This window comes from Leucopleurus acutus, assembly GCF_964270905.1.
Source record: "Leucopleurus acutus genome assembly, chromosome: 13".
In the NCBI taxonomy this organism is placed as follows: domain Eukaryota; kingdom Metazoa; phylum Chordata; class Mammalia; order Artiodactyla; family Delphinidae; genus Leucopleurus; species Leucopleurus acutus.
Window position 1 is genome coordinate 24,298,778 of NC_139155.1, and position 22,040 is coordinate 24,320,817.

At 47.5% G+C, this 22,040-nt stretch overlaps 1 protein-coding gene across 1 annotated transcript in view; it reads left to right on the plus strand.

Moving 5' to 3' along the window:
• Positions 1–22,040, plus strand: part of MYO5B (myosin VB) — a 396,769-nt gene that overhangs the window by 214,431 nt on the left and 160,298 nt on the right. Inside the window, exons 5-8 of the mRNA XM_082853383.1 lie at positions 3,846–4,002; positions 12,128–12,271; positions 13,835–13,916; positions 19,526–19,633. Of these exons, the coding sequence (XP_082709509.1) occupies positions 3,846–4,002; positions 12,128–12,271; positions 13,835–13,916; positions 19,526–19,633 (491 nt within the window). The remainder of the gene's footprint in view (positions 1–3,845; positions 4,003–12,127; positions 12,272–13,834; positions 13,917–19,525; positions 19,634–22,040) is intronic.

A 22,040-nucleotide genomic window follows, 5' to 3' on the forward strand; every position in this document is an offset into this window, starting at 1 on the left:
GCCGGAGACAGGTTGGACTTCAGCAGCAGGGTGTATGTTGAAGGCGATTTCAGGTGGGGGAAAACCATAGATGGCAGTGCCGGGAAAGTGTGCAGTTTCAGAGACTGGCGTGTAGCGCATTTTGTCTGGACTGTAATACCCTCATCTTATACGAAGCGTAGAGATCATTTCATATAATCTTGCAGCAAATCTGTAAGATGGGGGTATCCTCTGTCATGCGGTTAAGGCTTACAAAGAGCCTGCTGATGGCTGAACCAGGACTCAGACAAGAGCCTTAGACCAAAAGCCTGGTGTTCTGTTCTTAGCACCATAATATGCCGACGCTTGTCAAGGGATTTAGCGTTGGGATGTGCATTGCGGAGGAGTTCAACTAAGGAGTTTGGACTTGATTCGGTAAGTGATGAGTAGTTAACTTTTTTTGAGTGGGGAGAGCATGATTAGAGCTGTGCTTTAGACATTTAATCTGGCAGGAATGTTAGGATGAATTAGAGACCTAGGACCCTAAGTCAGGGTGACCACCTAGAAAAGCATGAGCATGGTTAGGGATCAAAGTCATAAGAGACTGGACTGAGATAATCTGAGGGTCAGGAAGTCAACTCCCTTGCTCGAAGTCAGACAGCTAACCAGTGCACGTGAGGTTCAAAATCAAGTTTGGTTTTACTGCCCGTATTCTGGTCTCGTGTTCTCTAGTTGAGTTGGAAGCAAAGCTAATGTGGGTAGAACAGACTGAGGATGCTGTTGCCCATCATCCCGTTACAAATAGTGTACAGATATGTAATGTGCGCCCAGCCACATAGTAGACTAAGAATGGGAGGAGGTAGGGTGTGCAGAAGTGCAGTAGAACTAAAGAAAAATCATCCATTTTAAAAAATATTTTAAGTTGGTCTCAGTAAGGGAAGTTGTTGAACGGTCCTTGTCTAAGAAGAGTTGAATTTCCCTAACTTTAGTCTTATCGGCATCAGTTTGACTATCCACCAAATTAGCTGGGAGTTAGCACTAATGGTCATTGCCCAGACTCCCTCATGCCCAAGAGCCTCGAGTGTAAAGATTTGAAACACTTGGGGATGTTTATAAGCTCTGATAATAGTTTGGCCACATATATGCGTTTTCATCAAAACACCAAAGTTAGCTTCCATGTCCTGCCAGTTTTTTGTTTCCCTGCCTTTGATTCCCTCTTTTTGTGAGGTCCTGACACTTTGTTGTCACGTGAAGTAGCCCTGCCTTTTTGCCTTTCTGGCCACTTACACTTGGAATAGCCTGCTTGGCCCTCAAAGTTTTCTGCCTCTTGTGTGGGTCATTCTCTTTCCTGAGCAGTATGTGACTTTTCAGTCATTTCCCAGTGATGCGCAGGGCAATGCCCATCTTGACACAGCAAGTGAAAAGTGACAGGTGTCACTGGTCTGTGCCACCTTTTTTTTTTTTTTTTCTTTTGCGGTACGCGGGCCTCTCACTGTTGTGGTCTCTCCCGTTGCGGAGCACAGGCTCCGGACGCACAGGCTCAACGGCCATGGCTCACGGGCCATGTGAGCCCGTTTTGCCGCTTTGCGGCAAGTGGGATCTTCCCGGACCGGGGCACGAACCCACGTCCCCTGCATTGGCAGGTGGACTCTCAACCACTGCGCCACCAGGGAAGCCTGCCACCTTTTTAGTGCCAGATGTAGTATGTTATCTGGGTCTCTGCAGTTCAGTTCCCTCTGTGTGCTGTGTTGCCACAGGGAGCCTGGCAGCACTCACGACCCCCAGCCCCCCACCAATCTGATTAATTCTCTCCTGGCATCCACATATTGCTCCCAGGGATCCTTATTAAGTTATTTGGACAGTATATACCTCCCCATTCGATGTGGTTCTCTGTGGAGGACTAAGTCTTAGACACAACCTGTGCTCATCCTTTTTAGGTTAAACATACAGACTTTGAGCAAAACTCCAAACTTTTGGGTATGGCTCCTGCAATTTAGTTCTCCTTGTTGCAGATTCAGATAGTTTTAAAGGTGGCATCAAACTTGGGTCTCTTTCATAGGTCTAAAGCCCAGCTTGTTAGACGCCTAGTCCCTTGGGATGGTTGTGCTTCTGAGCAGTTCTCTAAGGAGTTGATTTTGATGGTGTTGAGAAGAGGAGGGGTGACACCTGTCCTGGTCCCCAGGGTCCAGTGGATGTCATGTAAAATTTAAACAACAGATGAGAATGGGAACTGTGAGCATCTACAGGCTTCTTTAGAGCCCACCTTTCAGTATGAAGTTTTCACAGAACCAAGGAGAGGAGAAACACACTCTCATGACAGTGGTATCCTGGAACTACAAGGGCTCTCCGGAAGCCACTTCTTGTTCCATCCTCCAGATACTAGGTGAGATTCTAGGTAGCTTTTCAGGTAATTGGTTGTATAGCCAGTTTGAAAGATGAGGTTTTTTCAGCTTCATCTTCTCAATAGCATCTACTCGCCATCTGTGTTCACTCAGGTCCCTCCCCACTTAGTGATGGTGTGTGAGCGGAGACTGCTCAGCTCTTCGCTGACCTTGAAGAGCAGCTGAAGGTTAAGGTTTCTTCAGCCCGGCTACCACACCTGACTCTCCCCTGGGGCCCCCCTTTCAAGCCGGTTTTTGTCTCTCTTTCTAGTTCACCTCTAGTTAACATCAGTGTCATCACACCACTTTTTCAGCTTCTCAGCTGCTGGCCCGGAAGCAGGGCCAGCATTCATTCACCTGTGCTGATCAGGTACAATCTACCTGTGCTGATAATTACCAAGGTGGGGCAGGCCGTTCTTTCTGTAGCCAGCCCTGCCCAGGAAGCCACAGGAGCTGGTGTTAGGAGTACTGGGCTGGTGCCAGGAGACCTGTGTTCTAAATCTGACTTCACACTCCTCGGTTTCTTCACCTGGAAAGGAAGAGGGCTGGTTGATCCCTAAGTTGGCTTCTCCTCCAACATAATATTTTATCTCGGGTGTATTCTGTATGCCAGGCACTGTTAAAGGTACTGCAGATTGAAAGCAAAGTGCCTGCCCTCCTCCTGGCAGTTGATTTGTGGGCTGGAGGTAGATGGCTGAGTACAGCTCTTACAAGCAATTTGTTTCCCAAACTCGTGGCACAGATGTTTGTTCTTACTCCCTGCTTGAACATCCATGTTCCTTGGAGACCAGATAGGCTGCGTTTTCCATTACTTGTCTGTCTCATATCTGTCTCAAAGGGATACATACAGATACATTTTATCTGATGGAGAGTATCTGCTCTCTGCCTCCCATGTAGTCTGATTGAACTCCCTCTTATTGCAGTCCATAGCTGTTTTATCCAATTTCTGGGAAACTTGAGGCAAGATTAGCCTGGTGGCTAGTAGCATGCCCTTTGTGGTAGATCTACATGAACAAAAATGTTCAGAACTGTGTCTGCTGGCATGCTAGCTCAAATACAAGAGGAGAAGAAAAGAACCTTGCTCTTGAAGAAAGTGGCACAAGATGGGCATGTAGCAGAAAGGCGAGATTATGTAACTGAAAGTGTATATTTCTGTAAGTTCTCAGGGGATGTCTTTGGGAGGGAGTGGTCTATGGGGTACTGCCTCCAGAGAGAACTTGGGAGAGTGACCGACGGCTCCATCCCCATTCCCTCAGGTCATAAAATAGGATCTGTAAGCCCTTCTCAGAGCCTCTTTCTCCCGCTTTCAGGTCTTGAGCAAGCAAGCGTGTGAAGGAAGGCGGGCTGTTTTTAGGCTGCCCCTCACGTTTACTCCTAAACGAGGGAGGGGTGCTCCTGATTGGGTTCGGGCCCTTGTCAACAGTGTCCCTGGAAGGCGACAGTGTCATTGGAAGGCGACCATGCCCTTCCACGGCCAGCGACTGACCAAGGCTTTTTCCTTTGCAGAGATGAGAAGAACCAGTCCATCATAGTCAGCGGGGAGTCTGGAGCCGGCAAGACCGTGTCGGCCAAGTACGCCATGCGCTATTTCGCCACGGTTAGTGGCTCGGCCAGTGACACCAACATCGAAGAGAAGGTCCTGGCGTCCAGTCCCATCATGGAGGTAAAGCCATCCAAATGTCCTTGGCCTTCTTGTCTGGAGTCCCTTCTGCTGGCACTAAGACTGCTTGAGCGTCCAGCCTCGCGTGGCCGATCACAGAGTTCTTGGAAGCCACTCACACAGTCAGCGTTCATGCCTCTCCCCGAGAACCCATTGTCCACTGCTGAGGGAAGAATTTCAAAGGTGCCCCTAAAACCACAGATCTGGGAATATTCTGACCTGGTAGCCCAGGTCCCCAGTATTGGATACAGCGGCCTCTTCATGTTTTCCTTGTTCCTTGACTCTGCTGAATACTGTTGTGACAGTCCTCCCCCATCTACCGCCGTCTCTGCTGTGTTCCTCCCCACTGCTGCCATCCTGTGTCAGCAAATCAGTGTCCCACCAAAACCATTTGATGCTATGAAGGTCCGCTGAGTCAGGAGGGCCGTCTTCATGGCGGTGAGGAGGCCTAGATAAAAGATTCCCCTTTTTCCCAAAAGATATTTGGACGTTTTATCTTTTGCGGGGAGATGGAGTCCAAAGCTATGTGACTCTTTTGGGGGGAGATAGAGTCCAAAGCTATGTGACGACACAGAATCTGTTGAAGATCCTCAGAAAATGTTACCTTTGTTGGCATGGACAGGTCTTGCCTGTCTCTTCACCACCCCGACCTCCCGGCTGGGTGGCCCCAGAGCGGCCGATGCAAGTGCAGGGCCAGAGATATTTCCAAAACCTTGGGTCTAGCTATAGTAAACCATGTTATAGGGTCAGAACTCCATCTCTCTTTTTCTTCCGTTCCTTGTAAACGCTTCATTCTCATGGAGCCAAGCTAAATGGCTGCACAGTCCCTGGGCCAGCTTTGATTTCCTGCTTTTGAAGCTGAGGCTCTATTGTCTGGGCTGCAGTCCGGTAGGAGTTGGCCCTTCTGCCAGCCCCGAACAGCCCCCTTGTTTTAGGAAGAAGAAATTCAGTTGAGGCCCAAAGCTGCCAGAACAGCATCAGGTTTCTCTGCACAGCCGTGAGCCCCGCCGAGTAAGACACAAAGCACCGGTGTGGTTGGTCCTTCAGATCATTTTGGGGCTGGGGGAACAAGAACCTGCCTGGACCTTCCCAGGTCCCCTCTCTCTCCCTCTTCCTTTACCAAGTGCAGGAGTAAATTGAGTGTCAGTTCATGGGAGCTCGTTGATTATCCAGGCAAACTCTCCTGCCTACAGGGTTGCATTATCCGGAGAGGTTTTACTCTCTGCTGAGTAATCAGACACACTGTGTTCACTAAGAATTAGACAAAAGCAAGCTTTGGTATCTGTTCTTATATGAATTGGGAAGTGGTCAATGCAGTTGAAGGCATTTTTACCAAACAGATAAAAACAAACAAGAAAGCACTTTTATTAGTTTACAGTTGTTCTTAAACTTGACTGTGCATCAGAATCACCTGGAGGCCCTGTTAAAGCAGATAGCTGGGCACCACCCCCAGAGTTTCTGATTCAGAAGGGCCTGAGAATCTGCATTTCTCACAAGTTCCTAGGTGATCCTGATGCTGCGGATCTGGGTCCCACACCTGTTTGAGAACCATTTGTTGAATAAATATTTTAAAAAATAGGAAGGAGTCACTGGAAAATATGGAAGAAAAGGGAATAATCCCCCATGATCCTACAGCCTGCTAATAATTGTTCCGTATTTTGGTATATTTCCTTCCAGCTTTTTCACTGAAGATTATAGTATATGCCTTGTCCTCGTATCATTAAGCTTTTTACAAACTTATTGGCTGCAAACATACATTAATAGATGGTTTTACCGTAATTTAACTTCCTTTTGTCAGACATTTAGTTGGTAGCCTCTTTGCTCATAGCATTTATTCTAAGCCCCAAGGTGGCGGCCTGGCCATGGCCTGGATTCAGGAGACGATCATGGACTTGAGTCCACACCCCCCTTGGGCCGTCTACTGCACTTAAATGGAGGCAGCTAAGACAGCACTCTGCGATTAGCATCACGTTTCACCTTAGGTGGGAGTGAGACCAGGATTTCAGCTTTTCCTTTGCCTCTGAGTTTCAAAATTCAGTTCATCTTTTAGGTAGCAAAATTGCAAAGACACAGAGCGCCTCTTCTTTTGGAGGTAAAGTACGTACTTATTCTGGACAAAACAGGGAAGGGAAGAAACCTGTTTGATCTCTGGTGACTGAACACAGTTCTTGTTAGACAAGATAGGAATTTAGTGAAGACAGATCACCACATTAAGCAGGTACAAGACACAGGGGGGAATGATTTTTTTTAATTTTGTTGTTTTGTTGTAATAAAACATACGTAATATAAAATTTATCACCTTAACCACTTTAAGTGTGCCGTTGAGTGGTATTAAGTACGTTCACAATGTTGTGCAACCATCACCACCGTCCATTTCCAGAATTTTTTTTTAATCATCCAAACAGAAACTCTGTACCCATTCAGCAGTGACGTCCTATTCTCCCCTCTACTCAGCCTCTGGTAACCTCTGTCCTAATTTCTGTCCCTGTGAATTTGCCTCTTTGGTGTCTCTCATACAAGTGGAATCATATGACATCAGTCCTCTTGTGTCAGGCTGATTTCGCTTAGCATAATGTTTCCAAGGTTCATCCGTGTTGTAGCATGCATCAGTACTGTGTGTGTTTTTTAATGGCTGCATAACATTTTGTTGCTTGTATGCACCACATTTTGTTTATCCATTCCTGCGCTGAGAGTTGGGTTGTGTCCACCTTTTGGCCAGTGTGAGTAATGCTGCTGTGAACATTGGCGGACACCTGTTTGGGTCACTGCTTTGGGAATGTTTTTTAAATGACCATGATCTGAAATGATCTAATGTTTTCAGTATCTGTTATAGCTTGAGTAGGCTGGTGGACTGCTGGGGAGGCATGGAAGAAATGTGAGAGCAACAGACACACCCCTAGAGAAGGAGGAGTGTGTACATGAACCAGCCTGTTCTTGCATGATGTCATGTAAACACATGTTGCAGTGGTTTGAGCTTAAAACATTAAATTTCTAAAGTTGTGCAAATTGGTACTTTGGAAATTATGTGGGTAAGTCCAGAGGGCTCATTCTGTCAAATACAGAGTTTTGTTATCGTAGAGACTATCCCTTGAGCTGTTATTGAGTGTTACATTTGAGAGAAATGTTGGACGTGAACATGGGAAGGAAGAATTATTGCCAGGAAGAATTCTAGGTGGAATTAGAGTGTTGCCAAGCAGAGAAAGAGCAGCTTCTGCTCTGCCAAAACCCAACTTTTCACAAGTTCAGAGTCTTACTTGGGCCCTTGTGTCAGGAAGCCCAGTCAGCTTTGTGGCTCCTCAGAGGGTTACAACCAGTGCAAGTCATGTTTTAATCAGGGCACAGCTGATTACTGATGACTCCAGTCCTGTCCCGGGGAAGGTTGGCACCTCCCAGCGAAGCAGTCAGTTATGGTCACGTCATCACCTCATTATTTCTCCAGGCCAGCAGCTGCAGATGCCTCCTAGGGAGTCGGAGAGTTGAGGGCCGTCTGAGGAGGCGGAATTCCCAGTGGGCTGCGCTAAGTGGCAGTTGTGTGAATTGAAGGTGACTTGAGGGTGGATTGGGGTTGGCTGGGGTGGATTGGGGTGATTTATTGTCAGCGCCAGAGCTCTCTGGCCCCATTCTGTTTAAGAGCTTGTCAGCATCCTGGGAGTGATTTGTTCACAAGTCTGCACTGATTAAAAAGGTATTGCTAGTCAAGAGACTGATAGAGCAGGGACAGAACCCAGGCCCAGCCCAGAGGGGTCACATGGCTTCTTGGGCTGACTGGAGTGTGCAGGCATACAACTCTAGGAGCCCCAGAGACTCCCCTCAACCTGGGAGAAAGAAAGGGGGCTAGGGGTACAGTGAGCAAAATTGACAGAAGCTAAGACCAGTTACTATGTAATTTTCGGGGTTTGACTTTTTTTTTTTAAGCTGAAGAAGCAAGTAGGCCTACAACTATTAACCTATTCATACAAGAATCTGCCCCCAACATACCTTACCTTCTCCTCTTGTTTTCTCTCATGTTTCAACACACTCTAGCCATTCCTCACTTGTTGGGGCTCTCACATACCCCTGTCCCTTTGCCTACACTATATTTATAAATAAAATTCCTTTTCCTTCCCCGCTGGTAAAATTCTACTCACCCTTTAAGATCCACTTCATCTTACACTTCTTAAAGCGTTTCCTGTTCTGCCAGCATTGGCGAATTTCTCCCTTCTCTGTTTCTACACTGGTTGATATGCATCTCGGTCCTGTATAATCCCAATCATATTGAAATGATTTGTTCTCGTCCATTTTTACTTTACTACCTATTTGTACATGTATAAACCAGAAAAAAGGTAGTTCTTTTATATCACATACAAATGGTATCATATTCTGTTAACCACTTTGCAACTTGCTTTTCACTGATTGTTTTTTTATTTATCCATGCATCATGCTCTAGTTTAGTTTAACAGCTTTTTAGCATCCCATTTATGAATATTCCACATTTTATTTATCTCTTCCTCCTACTGGTAGGCATTTAGATTGTATTTTTTATTATTAAATACAGCCTGCATTAAACATTCTTTTGCACACCTACTTGTACACTTGTGTGAGTTTCTCTACGTAATACCTAGAAGTACAGTTGCTGGATTGTTAGGTCCATATATGTTCAATTTTACTAGATATGCCAAATTCTTCTTAAGGATGGCTGTTGCAGTTTACATTTGCATCACAGCAGTGTATGAGAGTTCCTTTTTCCTCACATCCTCATCATTATTTCATAGTATCAAAGTTATTGCCACTCTGGACTGTCATTTTTGTCTACATTTCTCTGATTTCCACTGAGCTTGGGTATCTTATGTTTATTGGTCATGTGAGTTTGTTCCATGCATTCCCTGCATACATCATTTTTTCATTTTCCAAATTTTAACTATTTGTATCATAACTGTGTCTTTTGTTGGACTGTGGACTCAGAGTCAAAGCCTTGGTTTTTATCATCTATAACAACTGGATTTGTTTTCCTCATGCGTCAAAATGTTTTCTAAGTCAATAAGCAACAACAACAAAAAACGTAGCAAGGGTTTAAAAGATAAAGAACAACGTGCAGGTCCTTCACACACGTGTAGAAGTTGGAAGTTCTTCATGCCCAGAGTGGAGTTTATGGGTTTAGTAGTAATATACAAGCAACCCCTTCCCTTTGTGGGTACCATTATATACTTTCAAAGTACTTGTAGATCCATTATATCACTTCTTAAAGCAGCCTAGTGAGGTAAAGAGGGTAGACCTTTTGGCAGTGATCTTTAGAATGTTGACAAGCTTCCCCTAAGCTACCACAAGGAGTGATCTCAGATATGGTAACGGTTCTTGTTGCCATTTTAGAAATGACAGAATTTGAACTTTTGGAATCGAGATTTTTTGTTTGAAACTAGATAATCCTTTAGAATTTTACGCAAACTGGCCTTTGCTGGTTGCACCGTCCTGATGTTGTTAACGTGTTCCTTTGGCCTCTGTACATCCTTTGAAAGGGTAGTAAAATTCAGAGGCTTGATTAGATTTAGGTTTGTTTGTTTGCTTGTTTGTTCTTAAAATCCAAGAACCCTTTATTGGTGGTGGTATGTATTCCCGTCAAGACGCACAGAATATTTAGGTGTCTTTTGGTGACGTCAGCAGCCGTTGCTAATGCCTAGATCTATTAATTCATCAGGAGTTATAAAATGGGGACGTTCTCATTCTATTTTTCCTCTTGCATTTATCAGCTGGAATAAGTTTAGGAAGAGAAACTTCTCCTGGCCAGCTAGTTACGCTGATAGAGTTTACACAGGGAGGTTAGGATGGATGTCTGATTCCTTATCTACTGGTTGTCAGAGTAATGAGTTGGTTCCCTGCCATCCTCTGAAAGGCTTTTCTCCCCTTTCTTATGAAAAGGTAAAAGCGAGGATTCATGTCTTTGTCTTTATCCTTTGACTTGACCTGGCTCTTTGAGATGTAAGAAGTTACCCACATGGGTGGCAGCTCCTGTCTGGTGGTGAGTAGTTTGGAGAGCTGGAAAAGGACTGCGAAACCAAGGGGAATGAACACAGACTCCGGACTCAGTTGTATCTGAATTTATACCTTGGTGTTGGCGCTTCCCAGCCGAGTGACCCTGGGCACACTGCTTACCCTTTCTGAGCCTAAGTTTCCCCATAGGTATGAGGAAACTTGATAATGCCTCTCCCCTGGGATTCTTGTCTGGATTCAGGGAGACTAACGGGATCCCAGCCCAGGACCTAGCTTGTGATGGAGGCCTGGGAAACCATCATTTTTACCTGCATTTTAGGGAATACAGCCCTCCTTGCCACTTTTCAAACAGGATAGGCTCCCTGAAGTCTGACAGTGGCTTGTCACGTGGTGCCTTGAAGGATCAGGGCCCCCTTGGAAGTGGGTGCGGTGCAGCCTCTGCTGAGACGATGAGGTTGGTGGATGCTGAGGGACATGAGTGATGACATAAACTCCTCGGATTAGTCACCTCTTGACGGTCGTTTCAGCTTGGCCAGGCTCCAGCCTCGCCCCGACCTTAGGGGCATGTTCCATGCTCCATGGTTCCCTTCAGAGCAACGCAGTGTACTGGGGTTACACTTTCCCCACTTTCCTGCAGAGGTACACGCTGTATATGTGATGTATAGGTTGCTGTATACACTTTAAACCCTAAAAGAAAAAATATGTATTCATGACCCTAACAGGAGATTTTAGGGACCTAAAGAGGCAAGTGACGTTCGAGGACAAGGACTTAAAATTCTTATTTCACAGGAAAGAAAACCAAAACCCAAGTTCATCTATGCTTCCATTCACTCAGATGTTTTGAATACCTGCTGTGTGCTAGGCACTGGGGTGAGTGCGGGAGGTCCCATGGGGAAGCACACATGCGGACCCCGCTCTCACGGAGCCAGGGTGGTGTCTCGTGGAGATGGGGGTTAGGGAAACAAGGGGACGTGCAAAGTGAGGCCTGGGAGAGCACGTGGCGAGGGAGGTCCCCTCGCTTATGAGGCCAGGGTAGGCCTTCCTGAAGAAGCCACATTTGAGCTGAGACCAGAAAGAAGAGGTGGAGGGAGCATGGGCAGAGAGTGTTCCCAGCTGAGGGAACCATGTCTGTGAAACTTGGGGGGTGGGGGAGGAGGCAGAGAGAACACAGGTCTTTTGAGAAAGAAAAGCAAGTTCAGGATCATAAGAGGCTGGAGACAGAGGGCAAGAGTGATGAGAAGCCAGGCTGGGCTGGGTCCCTCAGGGCCTCCGAAATCGTGATCTGCTTTTAGCCTCTTTGTGCCTCAAATTTCCTGGACAGCTGAAAAGTTACAGTAGATATTTTTCAAGTGTTGTAACCACCTAAAAAGTAAACCTGTGAAAGGGGTTTCAGTATTAGTATGTTCATTACCAACCCATCAGCAATGTGATGTTTTATAGAAAGTGAATAATCACACAGTGAGACCAGTCATTTAGCCACTTGTCTTTTAGATTATTGTCTCGTGTTTTGAACTGTGTCCCTGCTGCCTTGTAAGAAATAATACCAAGAGGTTGATGGCTTCCTGATATGTCCTAGTGATGATGTGTGTGTTGGGGGGGAGGGGGGCGTTTGACATTTGGTCTCTTTCTAGGAAGTACCATTTAACAGTTGGGAATGACATTTGATATTTGATCAGTGGAGACCTGATCAAAGTGGATTAAGCCCCAGAAGATTCATTTTTCTCACAGAAAGTCTAGAGCTCTTGGGTGCTGGCATTGATTTAGTGGCTCGAGGATGTCAGAGCAGTGGTTTCTGTGATTCTCTAGACCTTCCCCTCATGGTCCCAAGGTGACTGCTGCAGCTGTAGCCATCACATGCACATTCCAGGTAGGAAAAGGAAGAAGAGAGGAAGGTCAATGGGGTGCACCTTTCAGCTGTTTAGTCCCCTTTAGAGGGACCATCAGTCAACTCATCACTCTCATTGGCCATCGTTAGGAGTAAGGGAAGCAGGAAAATGAAGTTGTTTTGTTTTCTTTTAGCTCGACCCATTGTCATCCTAATAGTAGAGAGGTTCTAGAAGGAAGGAAGAGGGCGGGAATAGAGGTGCCGCCATGAGCATACAGTCCTGAAATTTAAGAAAACCCGCCATGTTGTGCACACTTTTTGTTTGTTTTTTCTGCACAGGCCATTGGGAATGCTAAAACCACTCGCAATGACAACAGTAGCCGTTTCGGAAAGTACATTCAGATTGGCTTTGACAAGAGGTACCGCATCATTGGGGCCAACATGAGGACCTACCTTTTGGAGAAGTCCAGAGTGGTCTTTCAGGTGAGCCCTGTGACTGGACCTTCTTGTACTTTTTCCCATGGATTTTTACTCGCTCCATGTTCTGCTCCCTGTGCCCAAAGAACATCTCATTGTTTGAACCTGGATTTGGATAGACTTGTTCTTTTGGTTTTCTTTTTTTTTCCATTAAGAAGTATTCATTTATAGGCATCAGACCTGAAAAATTTTTACTCAGTATTGATATGTTTCAGTGAGCATTGTTTTTATTTTTTTATTTTTTTAATTTTTAAATAAATAAATACCATGCATATACCATGCAAGCACAATATTTATCTATCTATTTATTAATTTATTTATTGGCTGCGCTGGGTCTTTGTCGCGGCACGTAGGCTTCTCTAGTTGTGGCCTGCGGGTTCAGTAGTTGAGGTGTGTGGTCTTAGTTGCCCCGAGGCATGTGGGATCTTAGTTCACTCCCTGACTAGGGAGTGAACCCACGTCCCCTGCATTAAAAGGTGGATTCTTAACCACTGGATCACCAGGGAAGTCCCAGGGCATTGATTTTAGATTCAGTCAACAAACATATATTGTTTGTTATGTGCTAGCCCTGTGCTAGTCACCAGAGATACAGTGAAGAATAAGACTGTTGTGTTCTTTGTGGACTTCGGAGTCTTGTGATCAGGGGAATGTCATGTAGGGTCTGTGGGTTTCAACTTTCACCAGGAATCTTATTTGGTAAGTTATATTAAAAAAAACAAAAAACCTACTTGACCACTTACTTCATTTCCTTTTCAAATAAATGGCGTTCTCGCTTCTCATGTGGCTCAGTTCTTCTTTGCTCGCCTTTTGTTCCCTCCTTCCCAACTACTCTTTGGCCTCTTGGTGACCCTCTTCCTCCTCCACCCTGGCCTTCGGTGGTGGTCGTTGCAGTTCACAACCCCCAGAGCGGTTCTCTCCGCCTCCCAGGTTTGGTTGGGCTACCCCACATCCTTCATTTCACTGCATCAGAGCAAGCGGCCTGCTGTGCTGGCCACGGCTCTGGCCAGACTCCCTGTGGGCTTTCCTCTTCCTTGCTGCCCTTGCTCAGGCCTCCTGAAGCCCCCGTCCCGCCCACCACCACCACGACCACTCCGCCAGTTTAAGGCAGGTCTGGCCCCATTGTCCCCTGGAAGTCCTGCTCAGCCGTGGCCCTTCCCTGAGCGCCCCAGCCTGACGCGATGGGCAAGGGCATAGCTTTTACTTAGTTCCAAGCCTCCCAGAGGAGCAAGGCAGCTGCAGCAGGGAAGTGATGGTCAGCCCACCATGAGCCAGGCAGCTCGCTTATCTGGACAAGAGCTGACCCGCCGAGACGCCACTTGTGGGGTAGCAGTGATGCCCGATAGAGGAGGAGAAAGAAACCCCCTGTGTTCTGCATAAATCAAGAGGTAAAAGTCCTCTGGTTGGCAGAAGGCCCCGTAACGGTGAATGCAAAACCTGGGGGTGGGAATTGAAGGCGGCAGAGGCGTGGAGGAAAAGCCTTGGCCTCTGCCACCCTGGAATTAGAATGGGCGAGGGGACAGTCTTCGGGGTCCCTGCCCCTAACACTGCTTAACTGTTTTCCTCCTCCAGGCAGATGATGAGAGGAATTACCACATCTTCTACCAGCTCTGCGCGGCTGCCAATCTTCCGGAATTTAAAGAGCTCGCACTAAGTAAGTAAACGGGCTGCGTGCCCATCCTGGGGCTGGGCTGCTGCTGCCGCAGGTGGCGCATCTGGGGGCTCTGAGGGAGAAGGTGTGCGCGGCTCGGTGACCTCTGTCGCGGGTTCTTAGCTCTGCCTCACCTGTGGGCACAGTCCCACCCCTCTGTGAGTTTCATGCCCACAGGAAATGAGAGGATAAGAGGCTGGGGGTGGAACAGTGTTTTGCAGAGCACAGGTGAATTGACAGGCATTAGTATTTTGAAAAATATGTTTTCATTCTAGATGCCCTGAGAAATGTGTCTCAACCACGAGGATCTGGAGGTTTAGCTAATGCGCATCACTTAATTGTGGTCGACGTGTTTTAAGTCATATTTAAGGACTGAGACAAAGAAAAAGCAGGAAGGGGGTGAGGATAAAGCAGGGGTAACGTGGGGTTGGCTCAAGGGCCATGTTGATAATCCTGGGAGGCCCCACAGAAGGTGAGAGAGGAACTTAAAGAGTTTAACTGGACCGCTGAGCCTCAGCTGGGCAGCAGTGCTCCAGTTCCTTGCAAGCAGGCGGGCAGCTTGCCCACATCCACCCTGCAGCCTGGAGGCCAGAGCGGAGCAGCCAGAGTGGGGTGCCGGGGCATGCGTCAGCTTTTTGCTGCCATCAGGTAGGAAGACAGCCTTTCAGCGGGTCCCAGTCACCCTCCGTTTCTGTTATTGTTGTCTGCTCAGGTGCCTGGAGACTGTTGACTTGGAGCTAGTGGAGTTGAGAGCCAGGACAGAGCAAGAAGGACACAGGCTTTAGTTCCTGACACCATAGCGTAGTAGCCCCGCCCCTCGGGCCTGGAGCCTTCCCCGTTCTATGTGCGCAGCCCTATCTTGGAATATTGACTGAGTCCTGCCGCTGCGTCCTCCAAGCCACCTGCTGGTGGGTGCGTGTGGTGAGGGCACGCCTCGGGGCCGTGCAGCTCCCCTGTCTCTGGCCTGTCATCTGTATTTTGGGGAGGTGTGGGTAGGTCCAGTACTAGCAGATGGTGTACAGAGCTGGGTGTCTAGACAGAGGTTAGTTGGCTGTTGTGCAACTGTAAGAGAAGTAGACTTCTAAGGCTTTACTGTCCCAGAGCCAAATCCTCACCATCTTAAGGACCCATCACCAGATCCAGCTCTGCCCACTCCAGCCTATGCTCCCAGTAGGTAAAATACATCAGGTGGTTCAAACCTTGGTCTGCCCTCCTCACTGTCCGCTTTACTTGCATATGGAGTCTGGCAGCACTCAGTGCCTGTGCCATGCAGTTTAGCACTGGCTCTTCCGTTCATTCATTAAGCCTCATGCAGGCCAATTAGGCCCTGGGGATGTAGCGTTGAACCAGATGTGCGTCCTGCCCTTGCTTCGCTTGCAGTTACAGTACGGAGTGAGAAGGCTGTGCTGAGGCGAAGCGCAGCTGTGGTGGGTCAGAAGCTGCTCAGGGAAGTCGTGTTAAATGGGGTCCCAAAGGAGGAAGCCTGAGATGGTACACATTAGGCTGGCTTTGTGCTGTCCTCTAGCTGTTCCGTGCTCGCAGGTCTGATTCTCCCCAGTGAAGTCGTAAACTCCTCGGACAAGGAGCAAATGTTACAAGCCTTGTTTGATGGGCACTGCCCTGAGCTGGCAGCTTGGGGCTCTCGTGCTGGCTTACAGTCCCAAGGGACCAGGAAGGCAGGCCACGTTAAGGGCCACTGCCATCCTCCCCGCTCCTTCCACAGGCCCAGCTGGACTTCTCAGGGCCAACCTGCGGGAGTTGAAAACTTTTTTCTTAGGGTCAGTTTTATAGAAAATGAACGAATGCTGGTAAGATCCATCTGGCTGTATTTGGACTATTTTATCCCAAATGTAACTTTCAGGTAATAGGAAAGAAATCTTCCTCCCCATTCCCCCACTTACAGGAGTGCATTGAGGAGAAAAATGACTTTTCCTTACTCCGTGTTTCAGCAAGGTGCAGGCTCCTTGGGCCCCTGGCTGGAGCTGTTGAAAACTACCCGATTGGATCCATTTCTTGCATTCTTACCTGCGTGTGCCCTCTGAGAGCATCTTGGAGTGAAGTGAAGAGCCTTTGATAAGCTCTCGTGCTCAGGCATGAGGCTGTCTTCTGCCTTGTGGGTGGATGGGCTGTGAGCCCTGAAGCTTGACATTTATAGTTCCACAGATAACCCTGGTTGAACGGATGGAAACATCAAATAAATGAAGGACTAGCCAGCGACTTCTAGTGAATATTCAGACCTGCCTCCCCTCCTTCCCTCTTTTCTTCTCCTAAACTGTGCTGTTCAAATGCACAGAAATCTCTGTAAGACCCCTTGGCCCTGCAGGAATTTTGTGCACTTGTCTTGAGAATGAAGTGGACAGATGTGCATACAGCCCCACTTTCCTCTGCCCTGTGGTTGGTGGTCTGTTGCATTAAAATGACCTCGGGCTGAGATTTAAAAAAATAATACAGTGTTAGAGTGTGAATAAATGATGGTAAAAAGAGGTGTAATGGACCATATTCCCTTAAATGCAGCCTTCACGTAATGAGGAATAAATCCTTTCTTCTTTTTCATTTCCGTAGCTGCATAGATACGGTTTTATAACCACCCTCTCTTGCCTTGCACAAGTCAGAGTACAGCCTCCCCGGGTGAAGTGCAAACCCTGGGCCGTGGCCTTGATGGTCCATTGCTCTAATCACTGGCTTCGCGACCCTTCTGGGCACTAGTCTGATCCAGTGAGCCAGTTAACAGGGGGCTTTGTGCTGCATATCTCCTGGGGAATTCTAAGTAAAGAGAGACCCAAACTGGAGGACACGAGACGCCTCTCTGGGATGGGATGATTGGCTTCATGGGCCTAAAAGGAGAGCTGAGATCCAGGCAGGCAAAGCAAATAGGGGAAGAGTGACTGCACCCTGTTGGGATGTCTGTCTTATTAAGAGGGTCTGGGAGTGACGATAACAGAGGTGATTGTAGCCTTAAAGCAGATGGAAAGGAGATGATTATTTTGATTGGATTCAAATCATTCAGTAGAGAATGCTGTGATTGGCTGGGGTGGCCCCTGCAGTGATGAACCCGAGCAGGAAGAAGTTACTCTGCTGGGCGTGTGCGTTTGGGAACTCAAAGCTGGGAAGGGTGGGGAGGTCTGTTTCACTCAGAACATCAGGCATTGGGGCCCTGGCCTTTGACAATGAAAGGTCTTTGATGCTGAAAATGCCTCCTTCCCTCCAATATGAAAGCTTAGTGTTCTTTTTGGAGTCTCAGGTGACTCTGATGTATCAACTGATACTTTTGATTATGATGTAGGTTGTATTTATGGCTAAGTCATGGGATGTCATAGATAACCATCTCCTTAATTGGGTGATCAAGGAATTGGCTCACAGGTCTGGCCAAACCCTGGGTGAGCCTGGGAAACCCCTTAAAGCCCTATGGTGCTCAGTTTGCCTGTCTGAAAAATGGGAGTAAATATACACTTGGCCCTTCATATCTGCAGGTTCTGCATCTGTGGATTCAACCAACTGAAATTCGATCCATGGTTGTGGAGGGCTGACTGTACTATACCATTTTATACAAGAGACTTGAGCATCTGTGAATGTTGGTATCTGTTGGGGGGGTGTGTCCTAGACCCAACTCCCTGTGCATACAGAGGGACGACTGTATTCAGTCGTCTTCATGTGGACACAGTAAAAAATCATCAGATGAGGTATTTTGAAAGGTGAGTGTAAAGGGAAAAAAAGAATTGATGCTTTTATTAAACGCTTGAAGCTGTCACATTACTCTGTGCCAGAGCTTCCAGGGTGATTAGATATGGAAGATCCAAATATGCCGTCTTCCACAAAGACCTGATGTCTTGCTTCATCAGAATTCGCTTCTGCTGTGGCTGGGAGTGAGCTCAGGGCCAAAGTCCTTCGTCTCCCAGTTCAGCTGCCTGCAGTCATCAGAGTGGGTTGAAGTCACTCCTCCAGGAAGCCTTCCCTCATAAAACATGACCAGTATTCTGCTGTTCATTCCCATGTGCAGTGTTGCCTGTTGGTTGTGTGTGAGACTGGGGTTTGGGGCTGAGTTCTGCCACTTCCTAGCTGGGCCTGGTATCGTGGACTTGAGCGGTGGGAGGAATTGGCGGAACAGTGCAGTGTGGCTTGGAGCATAGGATCAAGGTGAGAAGTGGGAGAGACCAGGAAGGAGACGTCTGCAGGGCCATTGGCATGAACAGGGGTAGAGCTGAGGAATGACAGGAAGGAAGCCGGTGTATCTGGGACATAGAGGTGGGGATGGAAGGACTAGGTGTGAGTCTGGAGTAGTCGGAGGAGGCCGCTTCACAAAAGGTCCCGGAGGCCCTTCTAGGGTGTTTGACTTTTGCCTTGAGGGCAGTGGAACAGGAGGGTGTCTCCAAAGGGCTTTAAGTAGGGAGTGGTGTGCTCAGAGTTACCAGAAGTTTAAAGGAGGATTTAGAAAGGACAGGAGCAGAAGCAGGGAGAAAGGCTTAGAGTCTTTTGCAACAGTCCCCAGACAACAGATGCTGGACAGGTCAGACCCTGGATAGTGGCAGTCAGGATGGAGGAAGGAAAGAGACTCAAGAAATTCTTCGGAGATCAAATCGGGAGGACAAAGTGTTGAAGGAGGGCTGGGAGTTGCAACGAAGCTGCATCTAAGCATGTGTAGCTGAAAGTAAAGAGAGAGACCCAAACTGGAGGACAAGAGACCCATCATAATCACAACCGTATGTGCCCAGGTCAAGAGAAAATCATTTAACTGGTGTTTTCAGAGGAGGAGGGAGAACAGCTAGTGTCCAGTTTTGGCATCTTATCAAAATCAAACATTTTACACTTAGAAATGCCAAGCATTGGACAGAATTGTACCACACAAAGGCATTATAGTTTGTGGAAAGTTGAAATGATTTTCGAGGGTGATTTTGATGACGTACAATTGTTACCTTAAATGCTGGCTCTCAAGCCTTGTAGTTCAGATACTCCCCAGGGCTCGTTGCACTTTTGCCCTCTGCTGAGGGTGGCTCTGAATTCTATGACGGAACCTGGGCCCCTCCTCGCTAGTCATCCCCAGGCTGTTAGCAGAGGCCTGACTGAAGAGGAAGTAAGCCAGGGGATGAGAGTCTCAGCCTACGTTTGTACACGTGCTTAAATAGCTCAAGGTGCCCCAGCGTTTAAAACAAACAAATCGTGTCACTCTGGGCACGTCGTTGCCCCTCATGTGTCAAACGAGGTTGTCAGACTAAGATTATTGATGGTCATGGAAGTCTGGTTCTAGGGCGGGTGTACATTTTACTGTGTCTATCAGAGCCTTTTATAAAACAAGTCTGTGGTGAATGCTCCTGTAACTTGAACTTGCCGTGACTTTTATGTTCCCTGGTTTTTCACATATCAGTTTTAACACAAATGCAACAACAGGCTCTGTCACTGTGTTGTACTTTTCTGTCTTTTGTTACTCAGTTTTCTCTCCCACTTGCCTTTGTCGGTAAAGATGGTATTTGAAAGAGTTCCACATCCAGCTGGGAATAAACTCTGGCCCGGGTCAGCTTGCTCAGGGGGTGGCCACCCTTGTGGGGCATGGTCTGTGGTGAACCTGGGGATGAAGCGTCCCTCCCATGCCTGATGCCTCACCTCCTTTCCCACCGCAGCCTGTGCCGAGGACTTCTTCTACACGTCACAGGGAGGAGACACGTCCATCGAGGGTGTAGATGATGCTGAGGACTTTGAGAAGACGCGACAAGCCTTCACGCTCCTTGGTAAGGAACTTGGGGATGGGGAGAAAGGCCCAGAGGGTTGATCGCGTGGAGAAGAAGCATGGCAGTGTCCCGCTCTGCTTGCCAACCTTCGTGAGCTGGTGGGGAAGCCCTCTCGCTCTTGGTGAATATCTTCATACTCTTATTCCATCCCAACCCTTGGGCTCCAAAGCTTATGGCATGGAACTTTGGTGCCCTTTCTTAACAATAGGATTTGAGAGTTGATCTGTGAGGCATTGCCAAGTACTCCTTTTCACTCCTTCAGGGCATTGACAGGAATGGATGAAAGCCAAGAAGAGCCGTGTCTTTTTGTGTTGAGGGTCTGAGGCAGTGTGTTCTAGCAGAAGGAACATGCCTTAGGGACTGAAACCAGCCATGTTCCACAGTCAGGGTCTCCAAGTGGGAAACAGACTGCAGAGGTCTAGTAGCTCTGCCATACACGCAGTGTTATTTCTGTTGTTGCTGTTTCCATATAGAACTTAGCAGTGGAATCTATAAATCAAGATCTCTCTGTCCTTCTGGGTCATATAAGACAGTAGAGCTGGAGAAAACTGCCCCTTTCCCCGGCCAGTTTTGGGGGAAAAGAGCCCCCAAGTGGTAAAGTGGAAGGCAGTCTGTGCTTAACTGGCAAATTGAAGTGGTAAATTCCTGGGACCTGCAGCCAGAAAAGGGGAAGCTTGGGAAGTTAGCCTGAAATCCGCAAAGTGGCTCCGGGGGACCTGGTGCCTTCCCCAGCCCTTCCCTGACAGACATTCGGCTTCTGAGTCATGTGACCAACCCAGAGCAGCATTTCTTAGGTTCTTTGGGAATCAGGGAGGTTTCATCCAATGTCCAAATAAAGCATGGCCAAACAGGACACGCGCTGATCTCCATATGGGGAGAAAGTCAGGACTGCATGTGCTGCAATCTGAGTGCTGTTCACTTCTCTGGATAACTGGTGGATAGATGTGGTTTGCCTTTTGTACCCATGAGACAGAAACTGCACTGGCTATTCCAAAAGAGAAAAAACACTATAATTGTTAACAAGAGCAGTAGCAGATAATTAACTATAAATAAGAGGATTTTAGGGGTCTAGAAATAGTGGGTGTAAAAGAGCTGTCTCGAGGGAGAGGAGGAACAGCCAGTACAGGAGCTGCTGACTAGGAGAGCCCCCCACGCCAGGCTGAGATTGCGAACACTTCTAGGAGGATGTGGCTGCCCCAACGTCAGGAAGCCCTGTGGCGGTAAAGGAACCTGCCAGAGGGTGCGGGCCATCCCTGGTCCGCGTAAGCAGCCTGTAGTGCCCTGGGGTGTGGTGGAGCCAGAACTTCTCAGAAGCAGCTGCTAATGGGGGAGCGTGGCCTGAAGACACAGCTGGAGCTCACCTGGCGGGTGGCTGGACTCCCAAGGTGAATACTGATGACTGTGGAGGACCAGAGCCAGGGATGGAAATGGCTTCCTGCTGCTCTCGCCTTGTGAAGTCCTTGCAGTGCCCTCTCTTGACCAAGTGTGACGTGCCACCCGCAGGCCAAGGGGAAACGTTTACAGGGTCTAGCACCGTGTGACACAGCAGGGCAAAGGAGGGCAGATTTGAAGCTGAGAGATGATAAACTGGGTACAGGTGTCCCTGAGTTCCCCAGCACCACGGAGCTGTTCTGTTCTCCAGCGCTGGGGAGCAGGTATAGAGGAGACTCGATGTTGAGGAGGATAGCAGTCGGCTAAGAAAGGAGAAGGTAGTGCTGGTGTGAGCAGTGGGCATAAGCTGATCCAGGGAGATGGTTGTTCCCTCCAAGGCCCTAAGGAGACTAGGTACTTTAATTCTCAAAGCAAATGGAATTTTTAAAATTAATTATTTAATAAGCCATTCTTCCCTACTCTTTAATAAACATGTCCATTTTTTAAATTCCAGAGGTTGGCAAACTTTTTCTTAAAGGACATGATAGTAAATATTTTGGGCCCTCTTGGCCATACGATTTCTGTAGCAACTACTTAACTTTGCCATTGTAGTGCAAAAGTAACCATAGCCAAAATGTAAAAGGAAAGACATGACTGTTCTAATAAAACTTTATTTACAAAAACAGGCTGTGGGCTACGAGCCTTTCAGATTTAGTGTTTGATTTTTGTTTTGTTTTGTTTTGTTTTGTTGCTTCCTGTAAAGAGGTACTGCTTATTCGGAGAATCCTGTATTAAAAAGGGACTTTCTGGTCAGTATAGCATAGGAATCTTAACTATTGTTAGGATTCAGTAGTCAGCCATCCAGTCATCCAGTCAGCCACTACTTAAATTCCTACTATGACAGGGTGGTTAGGTCTTTGGAAATTGACAAAGCATTGGTTCCTAAGAATAAGAGAAGGGGAGAGGAAAGTGATCTATCCCTCTCATCCTGTGATGGGCCCAGCACCCACTTCCTGACTAGTTCTGTGGGACGTAT